This window comes from Oncorhynchus masou, chromosome 24 (assembly GCF_036934945.1).
Source record: "Oncorhynchus masou masou isolate Uvic2021 chromosome 24, UVic_Omas_1.1, whole genome shotgun sequence".
Taxonomy (NCBI): domain Eukaryota; kingdom Metazoa; phylum Chordata; class Actinopteri; order Salmoniformes; family Salmonidae; genus Oncorhynchus; species Oncorhynchus masou.
The window spans coordinates 73,265,535-73,292,450 of NC_088235.1; the positions used below are offsets into that span (position 1 = coordinate 73,265,535).

The 26,916-nt window shown below is 44.3% G+C and overlaps 1 protein-coding gene across 1 annotated transcript in view; it reads right to left on the reverse strand.

Moving 5' to 3' along the window:
- The window catches only part of LOC135512600 (calcium/calmodulin-dependent protein kinase type IV-like), a 30,791-nt gene extending 5,557 nt beyond the window's left edge, over positions 1-25,234 (reverse strand). The window contains exons 1-7 of the mRNA XM_064934796.1: positions 24,355-25,234; positions 21,480-21,558; positions 21,340-21,402; positions 20,967-21,049; positions 20,095-20,167; positions 1,346-1,436; positions 697-771 (exon numbers count right to left, since the gene is read on the reverse strand). Coding sequence (XP_064790868.1) covers positions 697-771; positions 1,346-1,436; positions 20,095-20,167; positions 20,967-21,049; positions 21,340-21,402; positions 21,480-21,558; positions 24,355-24,461 — 571 coding nt within the window. The 5' untranslated portion in view covers positions 24,462-25,234. The remainder of the gene's footprint in view (positions 1-696; positions 772-1,345; positions 1,437-20,094; positions 20,168-20,966; positions 21,050-21,339; positions 21,403-21,479; positions 21,559-24,354) is intronic.
- Between the last annotated feature and the right edge of the window lie 1,682 nt (positions 25,235-26,916).

A 26,916-nucleotide genomic window follows, 5' to 3' on the forward strand; every position in this document is an offset into this window, starting at 1 on the left:
CACAGACACACACACGGTCACAAACAAAACACACACATGCATATTGATGCCACCCATACTCACACACACACACACACACACACACACACACACACATTACACACACACACACATGTTCCCATTCCTTCACCCTCTTCACATACGTTGCTGCTACTCTCTGTGTATCATCTATGCATAGTCACTTAACCCCTACCTACATGTACATATTATCTCAATTATTTTGACTAAACCGTACCCCCGCACATTGACTCGGTACCGGTACCACTTGTAACTAGCCTCGTTACTTTTATTTTGTGCTACTATTTTTCCTTCTTTTTTTTACTCTGTATTGTTGGTTAAGGGCTCGTAAAGTAAGCATTTCTCCTGCTGTATTCGGCGCATGTGACATGACATATACAATTTGATGCGAAGAGTCGATATCCGTACTTAGAAACCAGAGTCGCTACAATATATATAATATTTCCTAGCCAAACCCGGATTTCCCCTTTTTAAAGTCACACACTGTAGTTTCCATTTCCTTTCATTAGTGTCACCTTACAATTTGTTTTGTTATGGCTCAATGGTAAGCACCGAACAATAACCAGTATGGTAGTGTGACTCATCTCTAGCACACGACACAGTACACAACAACAGACTGGTACGAGCCTGATCCTACAATTGTATTGTCATTAGGATAACTGTTAATCCATAACTCACCGCAGTATCCAGGTGTGCCACACACCGTCTTCATGGTCACTTGTTCATCTATTATCTTCGAGAGGCCAAAGTCAGCTGTGAAGATCAGATAAGGGTTTAGTCTCATTGGCCTTATCGTCTTTTATTCTGTATCATTCATGTACTGTATGCCACAGAGGAATAGTTGATCTTTACAAGACCACTACTTGTGAATTATGGGCAGAAGTTACAAAAGAAAACAAAGTAACACATGCCATATCACAGGAACGTCTGGGCCTGCGTGGCTCAGTTGGTCGAGCATGGTGCTTGCAACGTCAGGATTTAGGGTTCGATTCCCGCTGTGGCCACCCACAAAACAATGCATGCACTACCAGAAGTCACTTTGGATAAAAGTGTCTGCTAAATGTCATATACACTGTGTTTTTATTATTATATTAAGGTCCAGATCCCAGACCAGGCCATATTCCTGCAAGAACTCCTACCAGTAATATGTTCTCATCTAAATATGAGAATAATTAAATAAATAAAACATTTTGGCATTTTCATATTTGACCAAACTGCAAACGGTGGCACTCCCCGTCAGTGCCACCACCTATTTAGCTAGGAAATTGTCCGTTTATCAAGGAAGGTGTCAGTTCTGTAGCCTTAGTCTAGAGGTACGTGTGGTTACCTATCTTAAGCCGGGCGTCCAAGGAGAGGTCAGCGTAGAGAAGGTTTTCCGGTTTCAGGTCACGATGCACCACCCCATTCTCATGCAAATACTGTGACACAAAACACAGAAGAACAAAACAGTTGCAACCTTAGTTGAATCCACTGACTGTAAATCGCCCTGAATAAGAGCGCCTGTTAAATGACCAAGATGTCAAATGAAGTGCGTCGCTGGGAGCGTGTGTCGATACTGAAAGGAATGAAAGAAAGGGAGTGCTGCGCTCAGATCAGCATCATCCATTCAAATCTTTCCTTAACATTATAAATATTTCACAATACCGGTGAGGGATCGGCACCTAGCGAGATATTACCACCTACGGCTGCAAATATTCAAGCGACTTATTGACGCTTTCCTGAACCGGTGTTTGTACATTAGAGACCTCTCTGACGCCGAGGAAGCTCAGATTCAAACTCCCATTCACCCAGAAGTGGCACCACAGAACCCAGTGGCTTGGTGGGGGGGGGGGGGGGGGGGGGGACTATTCTGGGGCCCGTTGTTTTTCGTGATCATGTAACCTAACCTAATAAAACTCTAGACCTTATACGGTATGATGTGATTCATCTGTTGTAAAAAAGGATGCAGAGAGAAAAATAATATAGAGATAAGAACAGAAGGATTAAATACACAATAACTTGGCGAGATACAGGGGGTACCAGTACCAAGCTGAAGTGCAGGGGTATGAGGTAATTGAGGTAGATATGAATAAAGTGACTAAACAACAGGATAGATCATAAACAGTAGTGTACGTGATGGGTGAAAAGAGCTGATGCAAAAAAATGGTTTACGCAGATAGTCTGGGTAGCTATTTGGTTAACACTTAAACTAACTATTTAGCCGTCTTTAGACTTGGTGATAGACTCCTTGTGGCGGGCCCGGGTCCCTGCAGTCTGACCTCGGTCGTTAAACGGTGTTTCCATGTTGGTGCGGCTGGCTTCCGGATTAAGCAGGCGGGTGTTAATTAACGCGGTTTGGCGGGTCATGTTTTGGAGGACGGACGACTTGATCTTCGTCTCCCGAGCCCTTTGGGCAGTTGCTGCAATGAGATCGAAATTGGAAGGAATAAATAAATAAAAATAGGCCTATAGCATACTGTTTATATTTGCATTCAACTCGGTTTTTATTTAAAGTATATTTTTATATGTCGCTTGTTTGTATCAATTGCAAAGACACTGGCAACTTTGTATTTATAGTCATATTTTGTTCTGACATTGTCGGCGTCACAGAAAGATTGATAAACCATGTGATTCTATGTTTGCGGAGATCTTCTGTGTATGATGTTACGTGGGAGGGCATAAAAAAGCATCTAACGACACACTTAGCTGTTCAATATGTGGTCTGAGGCAGGCGTTCGAGTGCAACGTTAATAACGATGATTTTGGGAAACTGCTCTAAGATTTAAACGATGCTCCTACGAAGGTTCTAACAATGAACGTAGCCTTTAGATGCTTTTGGGAAACCGGGCCCTGTACTGTTGTCAAACCTGACCTGGGCCCTGTTTCCCAAAAGCATCTTAAGGCTACGTTTTTTTATTGTTGTTGTTGTAATTATCTCTTTATTTAAATGTCCCTTTTTTTTCTTTGATCAGGGTTTACACAGACAACAAAAGAAGCGCACCAAACAGACAGAGTACAGGGAGTTAAGTACAAATACAGTAAAACAAATATCATACAATTCAAAAACAGCAGTATCATTTATATGGGCCATTTATGGGCGGTGTTCTACGTAATGGAGACCATGTTTTCCAGAACTTTTCAGTCCTCTGGTGCAGGTCAAAAGTGAGTTTTTCTAGGGGAAGAATAGCAGAAGCCTGGAGAGAGGCCACATCCTCGCAGATGGTATTTCTGGTGTGGAACTCAACAGCAAAATTCATTTTGGGGCTAAATAGACGTTCAGATTCAGGCTCAAATACAATGTCACAGTCAAAATAAAGTAGGTTTAGGTTCGGTGAAAGAGCAAATTAATTATCTAAGATCTTCTGAATGAACCTCATTCCAATAAGACTGGATTCTATTACAGTCCCAAAATACGTGCATATAGGTGCCAGTAGCTTGTTGACAGTTGAAACATAAATGTGATTCTGTGAAAGTTCATCGTTTAGTGCATTTTTATTGGATAAGTATTAGAATAAGCCGCCTCAATATTTGCAGCCGCATTACTTTCTAGGAGCTGATCCGTCGTCAGTATTGTGAAATATTTTGAATGTTAAAGGTACGATTTAACTGGAGAAAGCTGATCCGAGAGAAGCGCTCCCTTTCTTTCGATCCTGTCAATATCGACACATGCTCCAACAATGCACTTTGCGACCGTTCTCTCTGCGTGGTGTTTTGGGAAACGCTTGCAACATCTTCTGCTGTTATAGGAAAGATAAATCGTTAAAACACTTGTAAGCCTAAGTTTCATCTCTATTGGGAAACCGGGCCCTGATCAGTTCAAATGCAAGCCGGTGTGGCACTTGTTTCAAAATGAGTTTGGAATGACGTTTTCAAATGCCAAAACAACCATTTAAAAAAATGGTCTCTCTTCCCATTAGCATTTTAGTTTATATTTTTGTCTTTCAAAATGGGGTCCTTCCCACCTTTTCAGTCATGCTTTACAATATGTGAGATCCTAAGCGGTCACCATCTCTGACCCTCCCCCACGGTACAGCCAGCAGAGCTCAGGGACATTGATTACTGTTTGACCGAGCCAAGCCTGGACTGATTGTAAATCAATAGTAATCATCTGACAGAAATATGCTACTGGATCAATACTCAAGGATACAACATGATTTATCTCTGAATGAGTCACAATTCAATAGTGTTTAGGGTTGGAGCCAAAGCCTGTCCCCACACCGGTCCTTTACAAAATAAGATTGGACAGCCTTGCTGTAGATGTTATAAATGTTATTGCAATAGCCCTACCCAGCAGCATACTACTCTGCATCCAGCTGCTGGCTTGTCTCTGAAGCTACACAGGGTCGATCCTGGTCAGTCCCTGGATGGGAGACCAGATGCTGCTGGAAGTGGTGTTGGAGGTCCAGTAGTCATTCTCCCCTCTGGTTTAAGGAGATCACAGGGCAGTGAAGGGGATATTGCCCCACATAGGTTTTTTTGTCTTTCGGGATGGGATGTTACAACTGGTATCCTGACTCTCTGTGGTCACTAAAGATCCCATGACACTTAGCGTAAGAGTAGGGGTGTAAACCCAGATGTCCTGGATAAATTCCCAATCTGGACTTCTTACCATCACTGCCACCTAATCATGCCCAGCTTCCAATTGGCTTATTCCTCGCCCCTGTAACTCTTCCCCAGGTCGTTGCTGTAAAGTAGAATATGTTCTCAGTTATCTTACCTGGTAAAATAAAGGTCAGTAAATAAATAATACAATACCTGCCTATGTATTGTCATAGCCCTAGTAATCAAGGGCACCCCAACCCAGAAGTTGCCACAGTTGTGTAGCTGGATATTGAGTTCTGTCATCTTTAGATACGCAGTCAGTGGTAGTTAAGTACATTTTGTCCATCTTAAGCACACTTCTACCACAAGAACAAATCAGTTTGTTAATGTCAATGATCACAACTGTGTGGACTAGATGACAGATCTGTACAGGCGTTGACACTTGAAGAACAGAGAGAATGTCAGAGGCAGAATGTCAGAGGCAGCAGAGCAGCCTAAAAATAATTTGGGATTTTGGCAGTGAAGCCCGTTACAGTATATATACAGTACTTCCCCAGAGTCAGGTGAACTCATGGATACCATTTTTATCACTGTGAGACCTGAGGGACACAGCCCAATCAGGGCTTCACTTGGCAGGATTAATTGAAACTCTAAATGAGCAGCCCCTGATCTAAAATTGACTTAACAGACACGGCCCATTGCTGCAGTAGCTCAGAGGCTCTCTGACTGCTCTCACCATCCTATTCCTCAAGAGTAAAGAGTTCCGACTCTGACTACCGGATCAGTTGCAGTGTTGTAAGGTTACCATGAAAGCATCAAGTGAAAATAAAAGGAAACATTGCCCTTAAATGGTGGAACTATGAAAATAATGTGTTCAAGAGCAACTGAAGGGGCGGCAGGTAGTGGTTAGAGCATTGGACTAGTAACTGAAAGGTTGTAAGATCGAATCCCCGAGCTGACAAGGTACAAATCTGTCATTCTGCCCCTGAACAAGGCTGTTAACCCACCGTTCCTAGGCCGTCATTGTAAATAAGATTTTGTTCTTAACTGACTTGCCTAGTTAAATAAAGGTTAAAAAAGAGAAACTTAAGGCAATAAACAACTTATCTGGTAGAAAAAGGCTATTTCACTTCCTCAAAATCCCCAGAATGAATCTAAGACGACAAGAAATCTGTAATTAATTTTGTCCAAGGATGTTTAATTTTACACATCACTAAGGTGTTTGGGGCAGTAGTTCTCAAGTTCCAAAAATTGCGATGGGTTATATTACATTATGTAAACAACGTGGCCAAGCGGCGCAGATTACTGTTTGATTTGAGAAGGGTGCTCCTCCCTCACCACTTTTGCCCGTTCACGCCATAGCCCGGTAATCTTAATCAAACTCCCTCAATGTTTGGAGAAGTCCTAGCATGGTTTTATCTCATACGCCACACTGCTTTGGTGGAAATGTTCATAGAGCCAATTCAACAGCTCAGACACGAGAGGTATGTGGTAGGGTCTACAGTGAATCACGGACTACAAAAGGAAAACTAGCCCCGTCGCGGACCACGATGTCTTGCTCCCAGACAAACTAAACAACTTCTTTGCTCGCTTTGAGGACAATACAGTGCCACGACACGGCCTGCTACCAAAACCTGTGGGCTCTCCTTCACTTCAGCCAACGTGAGTAAAACATTTAAACGTGTTAACCCTCGCAAGGCTGCCGGTCCCCCTGCGCAGACCAGCTGGCTGGTGTGTTTACGGACATATTCAATCAATCCTTATCCCAGTCTGCTGTTCCCACATGCTTCAAGAGGGCGACCATTGTTCCTGTTCCCAAGAAAGCTAATATAACTGACCTTAAATGACTATCGAGCAGTAGCACTCATTTCTGTCATCATGAAATGCTTTGAGAGACTAGTCAAGGACCATATCACCTCCACCCTACCTGACATCCTAGACCCACTCCAATTTGCTTACCGCCCCGATAGGTCCGCAGATGACGCAATTACACTGCCCTAACCCATCTGGCCAAGAGGAATACCTATGTAAGAATGCTGTTCATCGACTACAGCTCAGCATTTAACACCATAGTACCCTCCAAACTCGTCATTAAGCTCGAAATCCTGGGTCTCGACCACGCTTTGTGCAACTGGGTCCTGGATTCCTGACAGGCCACCCCCAAGTGGTGAAACAACATCTCCACCCCGCTGATCCTCACCCCTGGGGCCCCACAAGGGTGCATTCCCTCTCCTGCACTCCCTGTTCACCCATGACTGCGTGGCCATGCACACCTCCAACTCAATCATCAAGTTTGCAGACGACACTACAGCGGTAGGCTTGATTACCAACAACGACGAGCCTACAGGGAGGAGGTGAGGGCCCTCGGAGTGTGGTGTCAGGAAAATAACCTCACACTCAATGTCAACAAAACAAAGGAGATGATCATGGACTTCAGGAAACAGCAGAGGGAGCAGACCCCTATCCACATCGACGGGACAGTAGTGGAGAAGGTGGAAAGTTTTTTTAAGTTCCTCGGCGTACACATCACGGACAAACTGAAATAGTCCACCCACACAGACAGCGTGGTGCAGAAGGCGCAGCAGTGCCTCTTCAACCTCAGGAGGCTGAAGAAATTTGGCTTGTCACCAAAAACACTCACAAACAGCATCCGGTCGGGCTGTATCACCGCCTGGTACAGCAACTGCTCTGCCCACAACCGTGAGGCTCACCAGAGGGTAGTGAGGTCTGCACAATGCATCACCAGGGGCAAACTACCTGCCCTCCAGGACACTTACACCACCTGATGTCACAGGAAGGCCAAAAAGATCATCAAGGACAACAACCACCCGAGCCACTGCCTGTTCACCCCACTATCATCCAGAAGGCAAGGTCAGTACAGGTGCATCAAAGCAGGGACTGAGAGACTGAAACAGCTTCTATCTCAAGGCCATCAGACTGTTAAACAGCCATCACTAACATTGAGTGCTAGCCAATTTAATAATTAAAAATTGGATGTAATAAATGTATCACTAGCCACTTTAATTAAACAATGCCACTTTATATAATGTTTACATACCCTACATTACTCATCTCATATGTATATACTGTACTCTATACCATCTACTGCATCTTGCCGTTCAGCCATCGCTCATCCATATATTTGTATGTACATATTCTTACTTCATTCCTTTACACTTGTATAATGCAGTTGTTGTGAAATTGTTAGATAACTTGTTAGATATTACTGCATGGTTGGAACTAGAAGCAGAAGCATATCGCTACGCTTGCATTAACATCTGCTAACCATGTGTATGTGACAAATAAAATTTGATTTGTTTCCATTGGACCTTTAATATTTTTGTTGGATTATTAACAGGGTTGAGTAGGTTACTTTCTAAATGTAATCTGTTACTGTTACTAGTTATCTGTCCAAAATTGTAATCAGTAATGTAATTTTTGGATTACCTAAACTCAGTAACATAATCTGATTTACATTCAGTTAATTTTTGATTACTTTCCCCTTAAAAGGCATTAGACTTTAGTTGAGTAGCAGTTGCAAGGGCACATTTTTCACTGGTTGTCCACTGGTTTCAAAAACAATGATTGATCGGCAGCTTAAACTTCTTGAATGCAACCATTATTGGGTTGAAATACACATTTAGATTCGTGAACAGCCGTCCACAACAACCACAATCCGTAAGGCGCAAATAGCTAAATGAGAGAGCAGCAGTGTGATTCACATCAACGCGCCATGTAGATATCAATAATAAGTGTCATCCATATCGCTGTAGACTACACCCCTGCTGTAATGTATTTCCTCCTCTTCGACTGCCCACCCCAACTCACGCCCTGACCATACTAAAACAAAGAATTAAAATAACAGAACTATGGTCAGAACATGACAGTACCCCCTCCCCCCAAAGGTGCGGACTCCGGCCGCAAAACCTGAACCTATAGGGGAGAGTCTGGGTGGGCGTCTGTCCGCGGTGGCGGCTCTGGCGCGGGACGTGGACCCCACTTCACCATAGTTTTTGTCTGCCTCCTCAACCGCCCCCCTGGCCTCTTAAGAGCAGCGACCCTCGCCGCCGACCTCCGACTGGGGACCCTCGCCACGGGTCCCGAATGGACGGGAGATTCCATCAGCGCCGGACAGGCGGGAGACTCCGGCAGCTCCGGAGTGAAGGGGGATTGTGGCATCGCCTGGCTGACTGACTGCTCTGGCGGCTCCTGGCTGGCTGATGGCTCTGGCGGCTCCCGGCTGGCTGACCGGCTCTGGCGGCTCCCGGCTGGATGACGGCTCTGGCGGCTCCCGGCTGGATGACGGCTCTGGCGGTTCCCGGCTGGATGACGGCTCTGGCGGTTCCCGGCTGGATGACGGCTCTGGCGGCTCCCGGCTGGATGACGGCTCTGGCGGCTCCCGGCTGGATGACGGCTCTGGCGGCTCCCGGCTGGATGACGGCTCTGGCGGCTCCCGGCTGGATGACGGCTCTGGCGGCTCCCGGCTGGATGACGGCTCTGGCGGCTCCCGGCTGGATGACGGCTCTGGCGGCTCCCGGCTGGCTGACGGCTCAGGCGGCTCCCGGCTGGCTGCCGGCTCTGGCGGCTCCCGGCTGACTGGCGGCTCCCGGCTGACTGGCAGCTCCCGGCTGACTGGCGGCTCCCGGCTTACTGGCGGCTCTGGCGGCTCAGGACAGACTGGCGGCTCAGGACAGACGGGAGACTCTGGCGGCTCTGGACAGACGGGAGACTCTGGCGGCTCTGGACAGACGGGAGACTCTGGCGGCTCTGGACAGACGGGAGACTCTGGCGGCTCTGGACAGACGGGAGACTCTGGCGGCTCTGGACAGACGGGAGACCCTGGCGGCTCTGGACAGACGGGAGACCCTGGCGGCTCTGGACAGACGGGAGACCCTGGCGGCTCTGGACTGACGGGAGACCCTGGCGGCTCTGGACTGACGGGAGACCCTGGCGGCTCTGGACAGACGGGAGACCCTGGCGGCTCTGGACAGACGGGAGACCCTGGCGGCTCTGGACAGACGGGAGACCCTGGCGGCTCTGGACAGACGGGAGACTCTGGCGGCTCTGGACAGACGGGAGACTCTGGCGGCTCTGGACAGACGGGAGACCCTGGCGGCTCTGGACAGACGGGAGACCCTGGCGGCTCTGGACAGACGGCAGACCCTGGCGGCTCTGGACAGACGGCAGACCCTGGCGGCTCTGGACAGACGGGAGACCCTGGCGGCTCTGGACAGACGGGAGACCCTGGCGGCTCTGGACAGACGGGAGACCCTGGCGGCTCTGGACAGACGGGAGACCCTGGCGGCTCTGGACAGACGGGAGACCCTGGCGGCTCTGGACAGACGGGAGACCCTGGCGGCTCTGGACAGACGGGAGACCCTGGCGGCTCTGGACAGACGGGAGACCCTGGCGGCGCTGGACAGGCGGGAGCACCTGTAGGGAGGAGACGGAGAGACAGCCTGGTGCGGGGGGCTGGTGCGTGGAGGTGGCACCGGATAGACCGGACCGTGCAGACGCACTGGAGCTCTTGAGCACCGAGCCAGCCCAACCTTACCTTGTTGAATGCTCCCCGTAGCCAGGCCAGTGCGACGAGGTGGAATAGCCCGCACTGGGCTGTGCTGGCGAACCGGGGACACCATGCGTAAGGCTGGTGCCATGTACGCCGGCCCGAGGAGACGCACTGGAGACCAGATGCGTAGAGCTGGTTTCATGGCACCTGGCTCAATGCTCACTCTAGCCCGGCCGACACAAGGAGCTGGAATGTACCGTACTGGGCTATGCACACGCACCGGGGACACAGTGCGCTCCACCGCATAACACGGTGCCTGCCTGGTCCCTCTCGCTCTCCGGTAAGCACGGGAAGTTGTTGCAGGTCTCCTACCTGACTTCGCCACACTGCCCGTGTGCCCCCCCAGTACATTTTTGGGGCTGCCTCTCGGGCTTCCAGACGCGCTGCCGTGCTGCCTCCTCATACCGGCGCCTCTCCGCTTTCACTTCCTCCAGCTCTGCTTTAGGGCGGCGATATTCCCCTGCTTGTGCCCAGGGTCCCTTGCCGTCTACAATTTCCTCCCAAGTCCAGGAGTCTTGTGTTTTCGGCCACTGCTGCTGCCCGTTACCACGCTGCTTGGTCCTCGTGGTGGGTGTTTCTGTAACGGATTTCCTCCTCTTCGTCTGAGGAGGAGTAAGGATCGGACCAAAGCACAGCGCGGTAAGTGTTCATGATGATTTTTTAATTAAAACTCAGAACACTAAACAATAAATGACAACGTGAATTTACAAAACCGAAACAGTACTGTGTGGCCCGAACACACACACGGAAACAAACACCCACAAACCAAAAGTGAAACCCAGGCTACCTAAGTATGATTCTTAATCAGGGACAACAATTGACAGCTGCCTCTGATTGAGAACCATACTAGGCCGAACTCAAAAAACAACATAGAAAAACAAACAGACTGCCCATCCCAACTCACGCCCTGACCATACTAAAACAAAGAATAAAATAACAGAACTATGGTCAGAACGCGACAACTGCTGTCATCCTTACCTCCAAGCATTTATTCAAGTTGGATAATCTTTGGATGCTGACAGCAGTCGTACCATTGGAAGACACAGCTTGGACTGTAGTGTAAAAAAAGCCTTTTTAGCAGACTTCCTTTCTGAATTTGAACTAGTTTTTCAAAAGTATCTGTAATCCGATTACAATATTTTTGCTGGTAACATAACGGATTACAGTTACCATTTTACTTTGTTAATCCCTTACATGTAATCTGTTACTCCCCAACCCTGATTATTATTAATTAATTTATTGACTTGAATTATTTTCCATTGGATTACACATTTCCTTGGACTTGCACTTCAGGTAGGACTAAGGTTGTCCGTTCTTTAGATGTAGCTCTCTGCAGTGTTGACCCTGACAGGTCTCTTCATTTGTTGATGATTGAATTAGACTTTAGTTCCTTATGTTGAACCCCCATGACAGAGGCAGACCTCTGTCACACTTGTGTGTAAAGAGAAAACGGACAGCCCCAACCTTAAAGTACTCCTCATGAGGTATCTGTACTTTACTATTTATATTATTGACAACTTTTACTTCTACTTTACTACATTCCTAAAGAAAATGTCCTTTTTATTCCACACATTTTCCCTGACACTCAAAAGTACTTGTAAAGTGTTGAATGCTTTGCAGAACAGGAAAATATTCCAATCATAAAGAGAGTATCCCTGGTCATCCCTACTGCCTCTGATCTGGCAGACTCACTTAAATACACACGCTTCGTTTGTAAATTATGTCTGATTGTTGGAGCGCGCCCCTGGCTATCTGTGAATTTAAAAAACAATACAATTGTGTCGTCTGGTTTGCTTCATATAAGGAATTTGAAATGGTTTATACTTTTACTTTGATACTTAACTATAATTGAGCAATTACATGTACTTTTAAAACCAAATACTTTCAGTCTTTTACTCAAGTAGTATTTTACTGGGTGACTTTCATTTTCTATTAAGGTATCTTTATTCTTACTCAAGTATGACAATTGGGTACTTTTTCCACCACTGGTCTCAACATGATTGTAATAAGGTCAGGACCTCTCTAGTAACCTATGCCACTGGGCCTCATCAGCCACACACAGAGGCCCTGGGAGGAGACATATAATGACCTAGTCAAAATATAGCCATGTTTCCACCGTGAGTCCCGGGGCGGCTAACAACACCCACGCGGCGCCACGCTCTCATCCTTATTGCACACTTCCCTTCCCGGCTGTGAACGACTCATTCCAGCAAATTAACCAGCGAAGTCTCCGAGAAAGCCTGTGGTTAAGCCCCAAGTCTGCCATCAGCTACTGTAGCTAGAATGGACAGTAAGTGCCCAGCCTGACTGCTATTAGTTCTAATGGAAAACTCTTCACTCCCCTGCCAGGCTGGCTATTGATGGGCCTCCACGCAGAACCTTTTGGACCCATCTCCCCTGAGATGTTCTGGCTCTCTGTCTGCCTGGGAGAAAGGTTGTAAATTACAATCTGTGCTGCTGTGCACTAGCCAGGCTGGGATGGCTGGGGTGGGCCCAAAGTGTACGAATGAGTCATGGCGGTGTCAATGGTTTATTAGATTTGTGTACCGGGGCTTTTGACAGATGTCGTTTTTTAATGAGATGACAAAAAAACAAACAGAGTGGGAGCAGGCTGCTTAGATACAGCATGCACAGAAAGATGGGGGGTGGGGGGGGGGTTGTTCTCTATGGTGATTAGTTTCACAGACTTGAGGATAAATTATGTTGAGAAATTTGTTGGCTCATTTTGAAAGATGTGAGGGGAAACTGCCATGGTTAGTCAGGGCTGGTTCTACTCCCCACCGCACGGGCAAAACATTTTAGTGCTCCCCCCCCCCCCTCTTGACGTAGGAGAGAAAATGGACATTCTAAAGTCAATTTCCTGCAATTCTACCCATTTATCCATGACTTATGCCATGATTTCTGAGTGAGAGTGACTAACAAAATCAATGGGGGGCCCCCTGGAGGTCAGGGCCCCTGGGCACTGTGTGACCGGTCAGTATTACTACAAGTTTAGATAGCTGGCTAGTCTATTTTCCAATCTAAAAATTGTTAGCTGACATGGCTATTTGAATGACTGTCAATGACTGACATCAGAGAAAAATAGTTGATGCACAAACAAAATTCAAACTTGCACCTTCTACTATTCTAACTCTCAACAGTAAGTTGAGACCCCAACTTTGTTCTCACTTATGTCACTTATACCTGCATGGTTTCATGGAGTATTGATTAAATTGGCCTATTACTGAAAAACGTATGAAATGAAAATTGATTTATAGCCGGTAATTAAAAAGTGCTGGGCCTCTATCTCTGCTTGCGATCATTAAAAATGCCCCTGCATAGGTGTTTATGACTCAAAACCTATTAACGGTGCTCCATAACCCCACAGAATGCCCTATGCACGGAGGCTATATGCCAAATAAAGAAATCATGTAACTACACAATAAGAAGCAATAAACTGTATTGGTTCTGTGCAGCTTCATCATAAGATTGTTTCGTGGCAGGTATGATGCATGCATGCGGTAACATATACACTCAGCAATCATAAATGTCAACATCCTGAAAGTAACAGTAGCTCTCAGGTGATGAACAATGAGATTGTAGCACTGAAGGGGAAACAGTCTGAAAGACGGTATGAGTGGTGCTGCTTGTCCACTCACACATAAACAAAACCTCCAAACTCTGCACCCCCCCCCCCTTATCTCTGTCATGCACACACACACTCATAAACACCTGATGCTCCGACGCCCACTCCCCGTAGATTCAAAGCCTGGAGCGAGTACACATGGATGAGATGTATCCCACCACACAGCCACCGGTGTAAGCATGCTTTAGAAATAGAGGTGTGAACGTTTAAACGTTAAAACTTCAACGGAATTGGGGTTGTTGATGTTAAGAAAAAATCCAGTGTTATTCACAGAGAGTTGTTCTTTAGGAGGTCCTTCAGATGTGTGAAACAAATCTATTCACGATGAGAAAAAAATGTGTAGAAGCCTTTGAACTTGGTGCTACGATGTTCTACCTGCAATCCAATCACACAATGCTGGGTTGTCAATCAAATATTTTTGATGTAAGGTGATGTACTTTTTGAGACATGAAAGCGGAAGACATCGCAAAGCAGTTCTGAGATCTGAGATTTGCGAAATACTCTCTCAAAACCATACATTTGCAGACAGAACCAGGGGTGTTTTTAGGATTTGAAGATATTGGGGGCTTAGCCCAAAGCCAGCATGGGGGATAAAAGTAAACAACAGTTTTTAATAATAATTTCACAGGCTTTTTCACCTCACCTGCAAATGATTTGTAAACCATGTTTTACTTTTTCACTGTCTGTATTTCAGCTCTTATATTTTGTATTTTGTGCAAATAAAACTGAATTAAAACCTATAGAGAAGCATGAAGTGTGACTGTCTTCTGTGTGCTCAATCCACCTATGTTCTCTTTCCATGTGTCCTCTTCTGTCACTTTCTCTGTGTCTTGTCTGTTGCTGTCTCAGTGTCTTGTTTGTTACTGTCTCCTATGTCTATCCTCTTCTGTTATGGCCTGTTCTGTTCTTCTGGTGTCTCTCCATCATATCCTATTCTTCTATTGCTGTCTATGTGTCTTGTCTGGTTTCACTGTCCATCATTTCCTCTTCTTTTGCTGTTTCTGTGTCGTGTCTAGTGTGCCGCTAGTTTTCAATCCAAAACGGTCAAGGGGATACTGGGGTAGCTGAACTTGTTTTGGGCCTGTGTCTAGGTCACCTAAATCATCATTTTCCCTACCATTTGCCCCTGGCTGCTACTGTTGTAAGTGTTCCCCTGGACTGCTGTTCTCATCTGTCCTCCTTTGCTCATCTGAAAGCTAGCAAGGTAGGGGTGCAACATGTCATTAGTTAGTTTTAAAGGGCGACTACACGTCTTGATTTGGCCTCGTTTCAGATTTGGTTCATTAACAAAGGCTAGCGGCCATGGCTGAAATTAAACACGAGCTGGTTTCGGGGTTGTGATTTGATGTGGGTGTGTGTGTTCGCAAGTGGGAGGAGTTAGCCAAACTTTTTCACCAATTAGCTTCAGCTGGCTGGTGTGTGACCTGACTTTGACTTTGGATAGCCTATCTCTGGGGCTAGTTAGGGACCGTCAATAAATTACACAATGTAAATTGGACAATATTTTCATGTTGCACACCTCTTAGTTTTCTCATTAAATGCTTTTAATATTTGTATATGAATTTCTACAATTTAAAGTTGTTTTCAGGTTTTTCAGTTACCGTATACTGACACGACCAGGGCAACTAATCTGTAAGGAAAAAATGTCAAGTGTCTACGTAACAGTGCAACACAACTCCCAAACATGATAGATAAGAAGCTACATAGCCCCTAGACTATATGAATATAAAGAGACATGAGCACAAAAAAATGTACCTGTACAATGGAATAAACTATAAGACCTCTATTATTCATTTCATTTGGTCACTTCTCCCAGGTAATTTGAGATGTTAAGTTATCCTCAAAGGTTATGTAATCTTAAGGGCCTATGTATTTTTCACTGTTTTGTTCACCTTCAGTCGAACCACAAAGCTGGCCATCTTTTCCCCTCTCTTCATGGCTGCCCTTCCCTTCTAAGTTCAAGTTTGATTATTCGTCACATACACATGATACACATGCAGTGCACAGTGCAATGAAATGCATACTTGCAGGATCACCTAAAGACAATGCAACAACAGAAAAAGTCATTAGCTCAGTGAATGAAAAGAGTAATAAAAAATAAAAGCTCAGACATGAGCTATGCATGTTTACTTGTAGAATGGAATACGACCTGTATGATTATTTTATTTTGTCAGTTCTACCACTTTAAACAGGGTTAAATATAATGTTGTCGTAAAGTTCCGCTTCAGTCCACACTATCAAAGTCCCAAAACATTATCTTCGGTCTGAGCTCGACACGCTAGCTATAGACACGAAACCCATCAAATACACTTGCTGGAAATAAACACTTTGTCTTAATATCATGACTTGTAATCGACATTCTTTGCTCGCTCATTCACTATATACTGTTAAATAACTCTGACACCCAATAGCTTAAGGATGCTGAGCGCTAGCGCTAACTTATTAGCATTAGCCAACCTTTATGTTGGGAGAGACTAGCTCGTTAGCTATAAACCTGTGGCGAACTCTTTCTAGCTTTTCTGCCCTCCACCTCATTCATTGCTGCCTCGACCTGCTAGCTTTTTTTTGCCACTCTTTCAGAAGAAATTCTGAATATCCATATTTGCTCTGTTGTGTAATTTGTCAGTAAAACATGTTTTTTAATACTGCATATAGAGCAAGTGATGTGTGGTTACAGAAACTCATATCAGACCTTTTTACCTCTGAAAGGTTCGTGGCTGGATCAAAAAGCTCTGAAGCCCAGGTCTAATGATGCCACTGGATATAACCTTATAGTACCAAGTCCTTGATTATTCAAATCATAGGTTCTGGTCCTCTTTTGCAATTACTTCGGGTTTTTTCCAGCAATTTTTCAGAAAGCTCTTTATGGTATAAACAAACAAATACAGGTGCCTTAAAGCATGTTTAAGATCCCATTGGAGAAGCATTGCTGTTTTTGTCTTGTTCTATATCAATACGAAAACCTCCATGGAAGGAGTATTTCACTACAATGACAAACATACCAGATTTGATTGATATCTAGCAAGTAGTTTACTGACCTTGCGTGTCTACATTAATGTGGACGCTACCATGATTACGGATAACGACTGGAAATAATGATGAGTCAGAAAGTTACAGAGGCATAAATAGCAAGTTGAAAGCACATACAGTGACTTTGGAAAGTATTCAGACCCCTTGACTTTTTCACATTTTGTTAGGTCATAGCCTTATTCTAAAATGTATTAAATTGTTTTTTTCCCCTCATCAATTTACACAAATACCGCATAAATAAAATGAATATCACATTTACATAAGTATTCAGACCCTTTCCTCAGTACTTTGCTGAAGCACCTTTGACAGCGATTACAGCCTCAAGTCTTCTTGGGTGTGACACTACACTATAAGCTTGGCACACGTGTATTTGGGGAGTTTCTTCCATTCTTCTCAGCAAATCCTCTCAAGCTCTGTCAGGTTGGATGGAGAGTGTTGCTGCACAGTTATTTTCAGGTTTCTCCAGAGATGTTCGATTGGGTTCAAGTCCGGACTCTGGCTGGGCCACTGAAGGACATTTGGAGACTTGTCCCGAAGACTCCTGCGTTGTCTTGGCTGTGTGCTTAGGGTCGTTGTCCTGTTGGAAGGTGAACCTTCGCCACAGTCTGAGGACCTGAGCACTCTGGAACAAGTTTTCATCAAGGATCTCACTGTACTTTCCTCCATTCATCTTTTCCTCGATCCTGACTAGTCTCCCAGTCCCTGCCACTGAAAAACATCCCCACAGCATGATGCTGCCATCACCTTGCTTCACAGTAGGGATGGTGCCAGGTTTCCTCCAGACATGACGCCTGGCATTCAGGCCAAAGAGTTCAATCTTGGTTTCATCAGACAAGAGAATTTTGTTTCTCATGGTCTGAGAGTCTTTAGGTGCTTTTGGCAAACTCCAAGTGGGCTGTCATGTGTCTTTTCCTGAGGAGTGGCTTCACTCTACCATAAAGGCCTGATTGGTGGAGTGCTGTGGAGATGGTTGTCCTTCTGGAAGGTTCTCCCATCTCTACAGCTGTCAGAGTGACCATCGGGTTCTTGGTCACCTCCCTGGCCAAGACCCTTCTCCCCTGATTGCTCAGTTTGGCCAAGCGGCCAGCTCTAGGAAGAGTCTTGGGGGTTCCAAACTTCTTCAATTTAAGAATGATGGAGGCCACTGTGTCTCGGAGCTCTACGGACAATTCCTTTGACCTCATGGCTTGGTTTTTGCTCTGAAATGCACTGTCAACTGTGGTACCTTATATAGACAGTTGTGTGCCTTTCCAAATAATGTCTAATCAATTGAATTGACAACAGGTGGATTCCAATCAAGTTGTAGAAAGATCTCAAGGATGATCAATGCAAACAGGATGCACCTGAGCTCAATTCCGTGTCTCATAGCAAGGGTCTGAATACTTATGTAAATGTGGTATTTTTGTTTTTAGTTTTTTTTTTGTATAAAAAACTATTTTCGCTTTGTCATTAAGGGGTATAGATTGAGGCATTTTTTAAAATTTAATCCATTTTAAAATAAGGCTGTAACGTAACAAAATGTGGAAAAAGTCAAGGGGTCTAAATACTTTCCGAAGGCACTGTATAGGCAAGCCAACAGGATTAAACTTTTCCAAGTACCTAGACCGTTCAAAGGGCAGGCGAAGACGGGAAGTAGTTATGCGACATATCTAAGACTAGCGAATTAGATCGAGATGATCTTCTCTCGCTAGCCAGTCAGCTAAACGGTGAAAACGCTAAGGGTTAACAAATAGTGACTTAAGTATAATGTGGCAGCTTTACTGTCAGTGTTAGCAGGTCGGGTAACAAATTGGAGTGGCAGAATAAGTATCATGCAAATCATTTGTTGTTGTGACTGCCAAGTGTGTTAACAACGACACGTGAAGCTGCTGAAAACGTTTCTTGAAACGACAAAAAAAGCGTCACTAGTTATCTTGGGATGTCACCAAAGTTAGGCTAATTACATGGGAGTAACGGGAGTATCCTACTCGGGGGGCGTGGCCACATTAAGCCACGCCTCGCTGTGTGTATCTACAAGGCGAGCTCTGTTGTCGAGTAGAAAGAACGTCATTGCCCCCTAGTGGTCATATGCAATAGGATGCAGTAGGACCATATTTTGCATTGCGAATTCATATGGAACGATAAGAAAAATGTATACAATTCTAAACTGGGAAAACCAATAGATAAATTGCTGTTTACAATTTTTTTAATTCTCCACTTGTCACAAACGAAAGCAGTGGCCATATGGGCATCACAGCAGCGGCTTGATCACACAGGCACGCACTCGCTAGCACTGTTACATAACAGGCAGCCCACATTCCTGCTGCCTGCTGCCTCTCTTGGTCAGAAGATTAAGAGGCTGTTAAAAAGAATTGCTATGGCTCTCTGAGAGGATTATTTCACACTTTCAGCTCACCAAACACACATACGCACGGATACACACACACACACACACTCAAACACAAGTACGTTCACACACATCCGTCATTCCTCTAGCTGAGACCGTTGCCACATCTGACCCACATCTACCACGTGTGTGTGTGTCTGTGTCCAGCCAAGCCCTTAGCTGCTTGTATTCTGGGATTACAATACATTTTGTATTTCTAAATAAAGGCTCTCACACTAATCTTCTGGTTAACATTCATTGGTACCATTGCCAAGTCTTAAACCCCAAAACAATGTTTAGTGGCATTTTTCCACTGACAAAATAATCATGCTCTATTTTTGGGAGATATCATTCTGCCTGCAACAGGGCTCAGCGCTGCCTGCAACAGAGCGCAGTGACTGACTGCACATACTAGCTCACTGGAAATATGAAATAGAAGGCATATTGAACTTTATGCTAAAATGCGATTAGACTTTAGAAGTGTGTGCAGTGACTGGACACAGATAAGACCAAACCTGAAACAAATGGAATATTAAGCCTAAAAGTATGTGCATTTCCCTATGCAAAGTACGGATAAGAGACCTGTCTCAACTGAACAAGCCTCATCAAAATGACAACACTGAAAAGTCTCTCAGCTCCATGTTGACCTGTTTTCTATTGAAGCTACTGCAGATCAAATCAAATGTCATTTGTCACGTGCGCCGAATACAACAACCTCACAGTGAAATGCTTACTTTACAAGCCCTTATTAACCAACAATGCAGTTTTAAGAAAAATAAGTTAAGATAATTGCCACCATAGTGAAAGACAAAACATATTGCAGCAACAGCGTCTCTACTCTCTCTTCTCTGCATAGAGGGGGGTGCTGTACGTCTCAGAATTCTTAGCAAATTCCAAAGCATTTGGTGAAATAAGGCACATTTCTACTCAATAGCCCATCAGTGTCCATTCAATCACATATCTTACCGCCACTGCCTCCAGAATCTGCTTGATGACATGGGCAGCATCTCTCTCACTGTAATAGCCTCTCTCCACGATCCTAAAAGGGCAGAAAGAGACTAACGATCAAACACTGTTAAAACGTTGCACAGGGTTCAAATACCCCACTTTGGAAGAGAGCGGGCCCTCAACTCTGTAGTGAGGGAAAATAATAGGGCCGGGATGCTCGTTGGTATTGTGGCAAGGAAACAAAACACGAAGCGAGTTGAATGTATTTAGGAAAACAGCCCTAATGTTGGGGTCAAACATCATTATGTTGTCATCCAGAGTCACATTTATTTATTTCCCAAGCTACAGCACACAGTATTTTACAAACACTGGGTTTTTAAAGGACCAAATAGTGTGCTTTCTGTTTTTAGTTTTGCCATGGAAGAAATATTGCGATACTGGTATTGTCACAGACCCGATAATAGGTACTTGTTACTGTCAAACATTCATAAGCCTATAAGATGATAGGAGGATAACGAGTTTAACAGACAATTTAATTTGGCTATTATACAAAAACAATTAAAAAATAGAGAAACAGACTCATATTGATTATTCATGATGAGTTTTCCAGATGGGTGGGGTATTTGCTCAAACCACAGTGTTCTAATCGGTTTCCTGGCAACAGTGCTGGTGAGGGCCATTACAAACATAATTTTCTATTCCTTTTATGCTCTACATCTCAATAACGCCTGTGTCATAAATTGCTGCTAATGACAAAGCAGGCAAATGGAACAGGGGGACTGAGTGAGGCCACTGACTCCACCTCTGGCCTCGCCGAAGTGACACCAATTTCAGCAGGGATATAGGGTTGAGACGGGGTCGTAAGGGTGGTATATTTTGGGCTTAAGCACCTGTCAAAGAGTTCCCCTCCAGTCACCAGCTCCAAGATGAGGGCGATGTCTGTCTCTGTCTCAAAGATCTCCTTCAGGCGGATCTGAGGTCCAAAAGCCACAGGTAGAGGGGAAGACCAGATTGAGAACTCGCCAAAAATGTTGACAAAGACATAATAAAAACATTCATGTTACCAAAGTCCCCATTAATGTTCCTTTAATTCACATTGTTAGAAACATTTTTTTTTTTTTTAACAATACAACATATCAAAAACATTGGAATTGCTAGTATCCTAAAAGTCACCACTATTGTTCATGTCCATCATGGCCTGAGAAAAGATAAAATTGTAATGTTTATAAGCGGCGTATTGGATCAAATAAAGTGACCTCTTACAATATTCGGGTGGGAAAGCCGCAGCAGGACACCAATTTCAGTCCTCACTATTTTCTTGTCGATCTGAAATGGGAAGAACGAGAATGAGAGCCCCCATTATGATCCTGTCAGTGTAACTCTAACATGGCCGATGGACTCACAGTCTTCTTCAGGACCTTTGCAGCATAGGGCTTCTGTGTCTTCTTCTCCTCCGTGCGAAACACCACTGACGTGGCCCCCCTAGGAAGAAGGTAAATCGGTCAACGGCTACGATTATATGGTTCTCTCCATGGGGCAATGATTCAGCATTGTATCTCAAGTTCTACTCATGAACTGCTTATGAATCACAAGTAAGTATAATGTCATTTGCTCATCGAACGTAACACTCAAAAGCTGACATCCACCTCAAGCACTGCAATAACAACTCCACGGTGAACCATTCGATGCAGCCTCCATCTACATGCTTATTGCTAACACTGATAAATCAAACCTGTTGTGGAGGAAAACATGCAGGAAAAGAAAGCATTTCAAAGCCATGGCACGATTTACATGAGAGGGCAGAGGTCAGCACTAAGTATGAGCTGAAACCGCGAGTAATCTGTTAATACGTGACTGGGCTGTCTCGTGTTGTCTGTTGCTTTTAAATCGACTTGGGAATCTAGAGATAATGCCCTGGCCCAGCGTGTATCTTTATTAGTTCGAACTAGGCAAAGCAGTAGCAGCAGAAGACACAGCAGCAGCTGAGCTGTGGGTTGCCTAGGACAACTGGAGCACCACATGTATCTTGCTTCACTTGAACAGTCTATATGACCTCACACAAACAGATGGTTATGTGTTCTGGTACTCTTATCTATATGATATACGTTCATCAGTAGAGTCCCACTGTTTCATATCTGTATTTTGGTATATCTCAACATTGAAAGGTGTATTTTTTTGAATCAATGTGTGTTCAAATTCAGTTGAGCCGTTGAAGAAATAGAGGCCTTTAGCAATAGTATTTTCTCGGGATTTACTAATCCGCTTCGATACCGGTATACCATCATCGAGTGAGCTATCGATATGTACATGTGTACAATCATTACTATTCAATACGGCCAGCATAACTGTATTTTGGTCAATTAGAATCGGATGTTGATTGTGTAAAACTGAACTAGGTCATTATTAAGAGGGCGGTCAGAATAAAACCACCCAGTGGAATAAGGAGGGAGTACTGGCAGCAGCCAGCAGCTATCTAATCTGGGACTTCCCCTCAGTAGTATCCCTATGGGGGCACTGGGCATTTGCCCTGCTTAGGAAATGATTCCCTGTTTCTCTAGCAGTCCTGCTACTGCTAAAACAATCCAGGCATAATCATCCCCCAGCCCTCTCGACACCACTCTCATAGCTGTAGGGTCTCCTTGGTAACCAGGACAACTCTCCTTGAAAAGTAGACCCCTAACAACTGTGCACACCCTTATATGGGGAGGCTGGGGGAAGCTGAGAGTAAGCTGTGTATGTTTACGTGCATGAAGCAAGTACCAGTGGCTGAACTTGCCTATTGTTTACGATCGATCTGCCGACTGTAGATGGATCCTCAAATGTCGATCACAGATGATTAATTCAGTAAACGTCCGAATCTGAGTCAATATACGCTGTTGGTGTTCAATTGTTACTGCTAATTCTAGCAAACAGTGGCCCTACTTTTAAGTAAGAACCATATAATTTGATTTGGATCTAGTGTTATGGGTTTGAGTCCTGTAAAGGGGCGTGTGGACAGCTTTTTGAACGCTTGGTATACAGTTTGTTATACCACTGACAGTGAGATCTCTCCCTACTGTCTCACACGGAACTCCCGAAGGGACAAAATGGGTGCCTGTCCATTATACATGCAGTTGCGGGTGAGGAGAAGAGAACTGTTACATACATTTAAGTGTGGCGTGAAATAAGGTTTCATATAAAGACACAGGCGTATTGGTGCTGCATACTGTTCCAAATATGACACCTGATTCACATTATATGGCCAACCCTAACTGCACTGTGCCGTTTCAGATATTATCTCACACTGTCCCAGCAACTACGGCGGATGTGTAACCAGGCCAGCCCAGTACAGCTCTACTTGGCATAGATCATTTTTCCCCCTATAGTGTGAATTCGCAATTACAGTGAGCCTCTGTTTTGAGTCAGAACCACGGACATGGTGGGATATCGTTGTTTACGCCTGCTGACAAATGTCATCATCAAACGCATGAATACCCAGAAGGGCTCCAATTGCCACTCCATCTGTCAGTCAGACCCCCAAACTTCAACAGACCACTGACACCCACTCCAAGTGACAAATATTGACATGTTGACATTGTCAATCTGGATGTGATGTAAGAGTGTACTTAAGCCAGACTCATGTGGATAGAGGGGAGGGGAGGGGAGTGGAGGGGTCAGAGGTAGTGGGAGATTCCATATAGAGCCTCTGAAAATGGTCCGTAACACCTATTTCCTCCATACTTGCACTAATCCCTTCACGTTTCACTGTTGTCCAGTGCTAAGCCATGTGTTGCTCCCATTACAATGAGAGGTCATATCCATAGCAAACACAGTGGGCTGTTTACCTCTCTGATAGAGTGAAGATCATGTTTTGACACATGTTGATTGTGTCTTGGCATCAAGGTTAGTAGGCTACTTATGAGGTGAGATGATGGGAGAGAAATTGTCACTTGTTAACAGGAGGAGCTGTCCATGGTGCTGAACTATGCATATGCAATTGATACCTCGTTTTAAACTGGTCTAAAATATGTGTTCTGTCTGTCCTGTCAGAGAATCAAACCTAATCCATGTGTAATACACAGTAGATAAATACTGAAATTGTAAACATGGTAATTCAAAATGTACACTCTAGCTATAGCCATAACCTAATGAAATACTATTGGATGAAATTCCACTGATATGTTTTCCTGCAGTACATGAACCAGAAACAAGCCCTTTTGATAGTTATGAAGGTCATGATGCTGGTGGTATTTACTGCATGCATTGGAGTCTATAAAGGCACAGACTATAGTACTCTACCTTCCCAGTTCTGGACCCATGGTGTAAAATTCATCCATGGAGACATCTCGGCGCGAGCCATCGACCCAGTATTCCACCGGGGTGGCACCGGAGCGTGAGGTTGGCATGTTGATGTTGGCCAATCACACAACACACAGGATTCCTGAGGAGCGCAAAGCCCAAACTCACACTACTTGTCCTCTTTTTAAGATTAAAGCGTAATTCTCCGTTTAAATAGAAGGAAGAGAAGGCATTAGTTCTGTGTGGTTGAGTTGTAGTTGGTTAACTACTCTCACCGTTATATTAAGTCAAAGATCAAAGATAATCCGGATGTTTACGTTTCCAGTAAAGCAGGGAAATATATAGTTAGCTCTGATATCAAAATCCTGCAGGCTTCGCTTTACATCTCACGCTTAGTCACTATGCTATATACCGCATTACAAAAACACAGACATTATTATTCTATGATTGCAATATATCGACACAATTTCATTCGCGCATTCATAGCTATCCTTTACTCGAAGTTTACTGTGCCATATCCAAATGTGTCGCAGCTTCCATCAGGCCTCCCTGTGTGAGTGCCCGAATCCATAAACCTAGTAACCTGCGCTTTGATCTTCTGCAGCACAATCCCACCCACGACAGCTCACTAATTAAAACATCACTATATCATGCAACGAAGCACCTCAATTGTCCATGATACCAGTAGCGTCTGAGGTTCATGACAAAGAATATTCCATGGTCCGAGGTAGAAAGCTTTATGGTACTAATTAAATCATGATCCGTCAATATGTTTGTGTAGTTGCTGTCTTACAATTTGGCAAAATATAGATTTCGTCTCGCGGCTGATGCAGGCTGCACTATTGGTCTTTATGAACGCCCATCCAATGATCTGCTCGCTATACAATATTTGGTATTTCTTTCATCCTCGGTTTGGGTTGGGTAGGTGGTGGCGGTTAGGCTGGTGTTTTCGGTGTTGGGGGGGCTAGAGGGAATCTGTAATCTCAGCTCCACGCCCTCCACAGATTTCTTCCAATCAGTTGCATTTTCACCACAAACACAATCTGCGCTGCAATTGGAAGTCAAAACAGTCAATCAAAACCATGTTATTACGCGTGTATCCCACCTGGAAAGCCTTGGTCCACATATGGCATTGTATAGGGTTTGATATGCAACCTTACATTTCAACGAGCAGACCATTCTGAAAATACTCGACTGATTTTGGATGTCAACAACGCTGGCAATGTCTTGTAATTAACTGATGTGTGGAGGGAACCCCATGTCTAATATTTGGCTTCATTATCTTTACTAGAAAGGGGTGAAATGATAGAATAATAGTCTGAATGTTTCATGTGATAATCATGTTCTGCTGTGTACTGTATGCCTGCTGAGTTCAGCCGCATCAACTCGGTGGTTATTATAGGTCGTTATCAATATGGTGTAGAGGGTTTGATTTGACCGGGGCAAGGATAACAATTGACAACTACTTGCGGTTTTCGAGGGGATTGCTGAATGCATTTTATAACTATTTGGTTTAAATATCATCACCTCTTGAAGTGCATAGTCAGAAAGCCACATTAACGAGTATTCCACATTTAGCTCTATCTTCAGAGTTATACAGCAAGTATCGGCATGCTTTTCATGATCAATAAACATACTAGAAATAAGCAATGACGCACGACGGGTATGCAGGGTTTGAGAGTAACGGATTACATCCGTTACATGTAAAGGATTACAAAAAACGGTAACAGTAATCCGATACATTACCAGCAAAACTATTGTAATGAGATTACTGATACTTTTGAAAAACGACATGATTACTTCGAGGATTACTTTTAAATTCAGAAAGGAGATTTGCGAAAAAAATCTTTGACACTTCTCTCTTTTTTTCTCAATGACATTCAATTCAACATTGAAAAAGGGCGCACATGTAAATTTGTTCCACCTGAGCGAGTCTGACCCGAAGTCAGAGACCACTATGATGAGACACCAAATGGGTTTGATGGATCGCGGGACAAGAGCAGGAATATGCTTTTGTAGGCTACAGTCCAAGCTATGTCTTCGAATGTTACGACTGCTGTCGGCATCCAAATATTATCCAACTTGAATAAACACTTGGAGGTAAGAATGACAGCGGCTGTGTAGTCTACGGCGATACGGATGTCACGTATTATTGCTATCTACATAGCGCATTGATGCGAATCACACTGCTGCTCTCTCATTTAGCTATTTTCGCCTTACGGATTGTGGTTGTTGTGGACGGCTGTTCACAAATCCAAATGTGTATTTGAACCCAATAATTGTTTAATTCAAGAAGTTTAAACTGCCTATCAATCATTGTTTTTGAAACCAGTGGACAGTCAGCAAGTGAAAAATGCTCTCTTGCCACAGCTGCACAGTGCGGATCCCAGGCTATGGAATAGAAGTGGGGCTTTTATTGCTAAATTTTTATTGCAAACTTTTGAAAGACTTAAACGGGCAATCTGTAGTTGCTACATCAATTTTTGGACTTATTGTTGGAATTATATATACACTACCGTTCAAAAGTCTGGGGTCACTTAGAAATGTCCTTGTTTTTGAAAG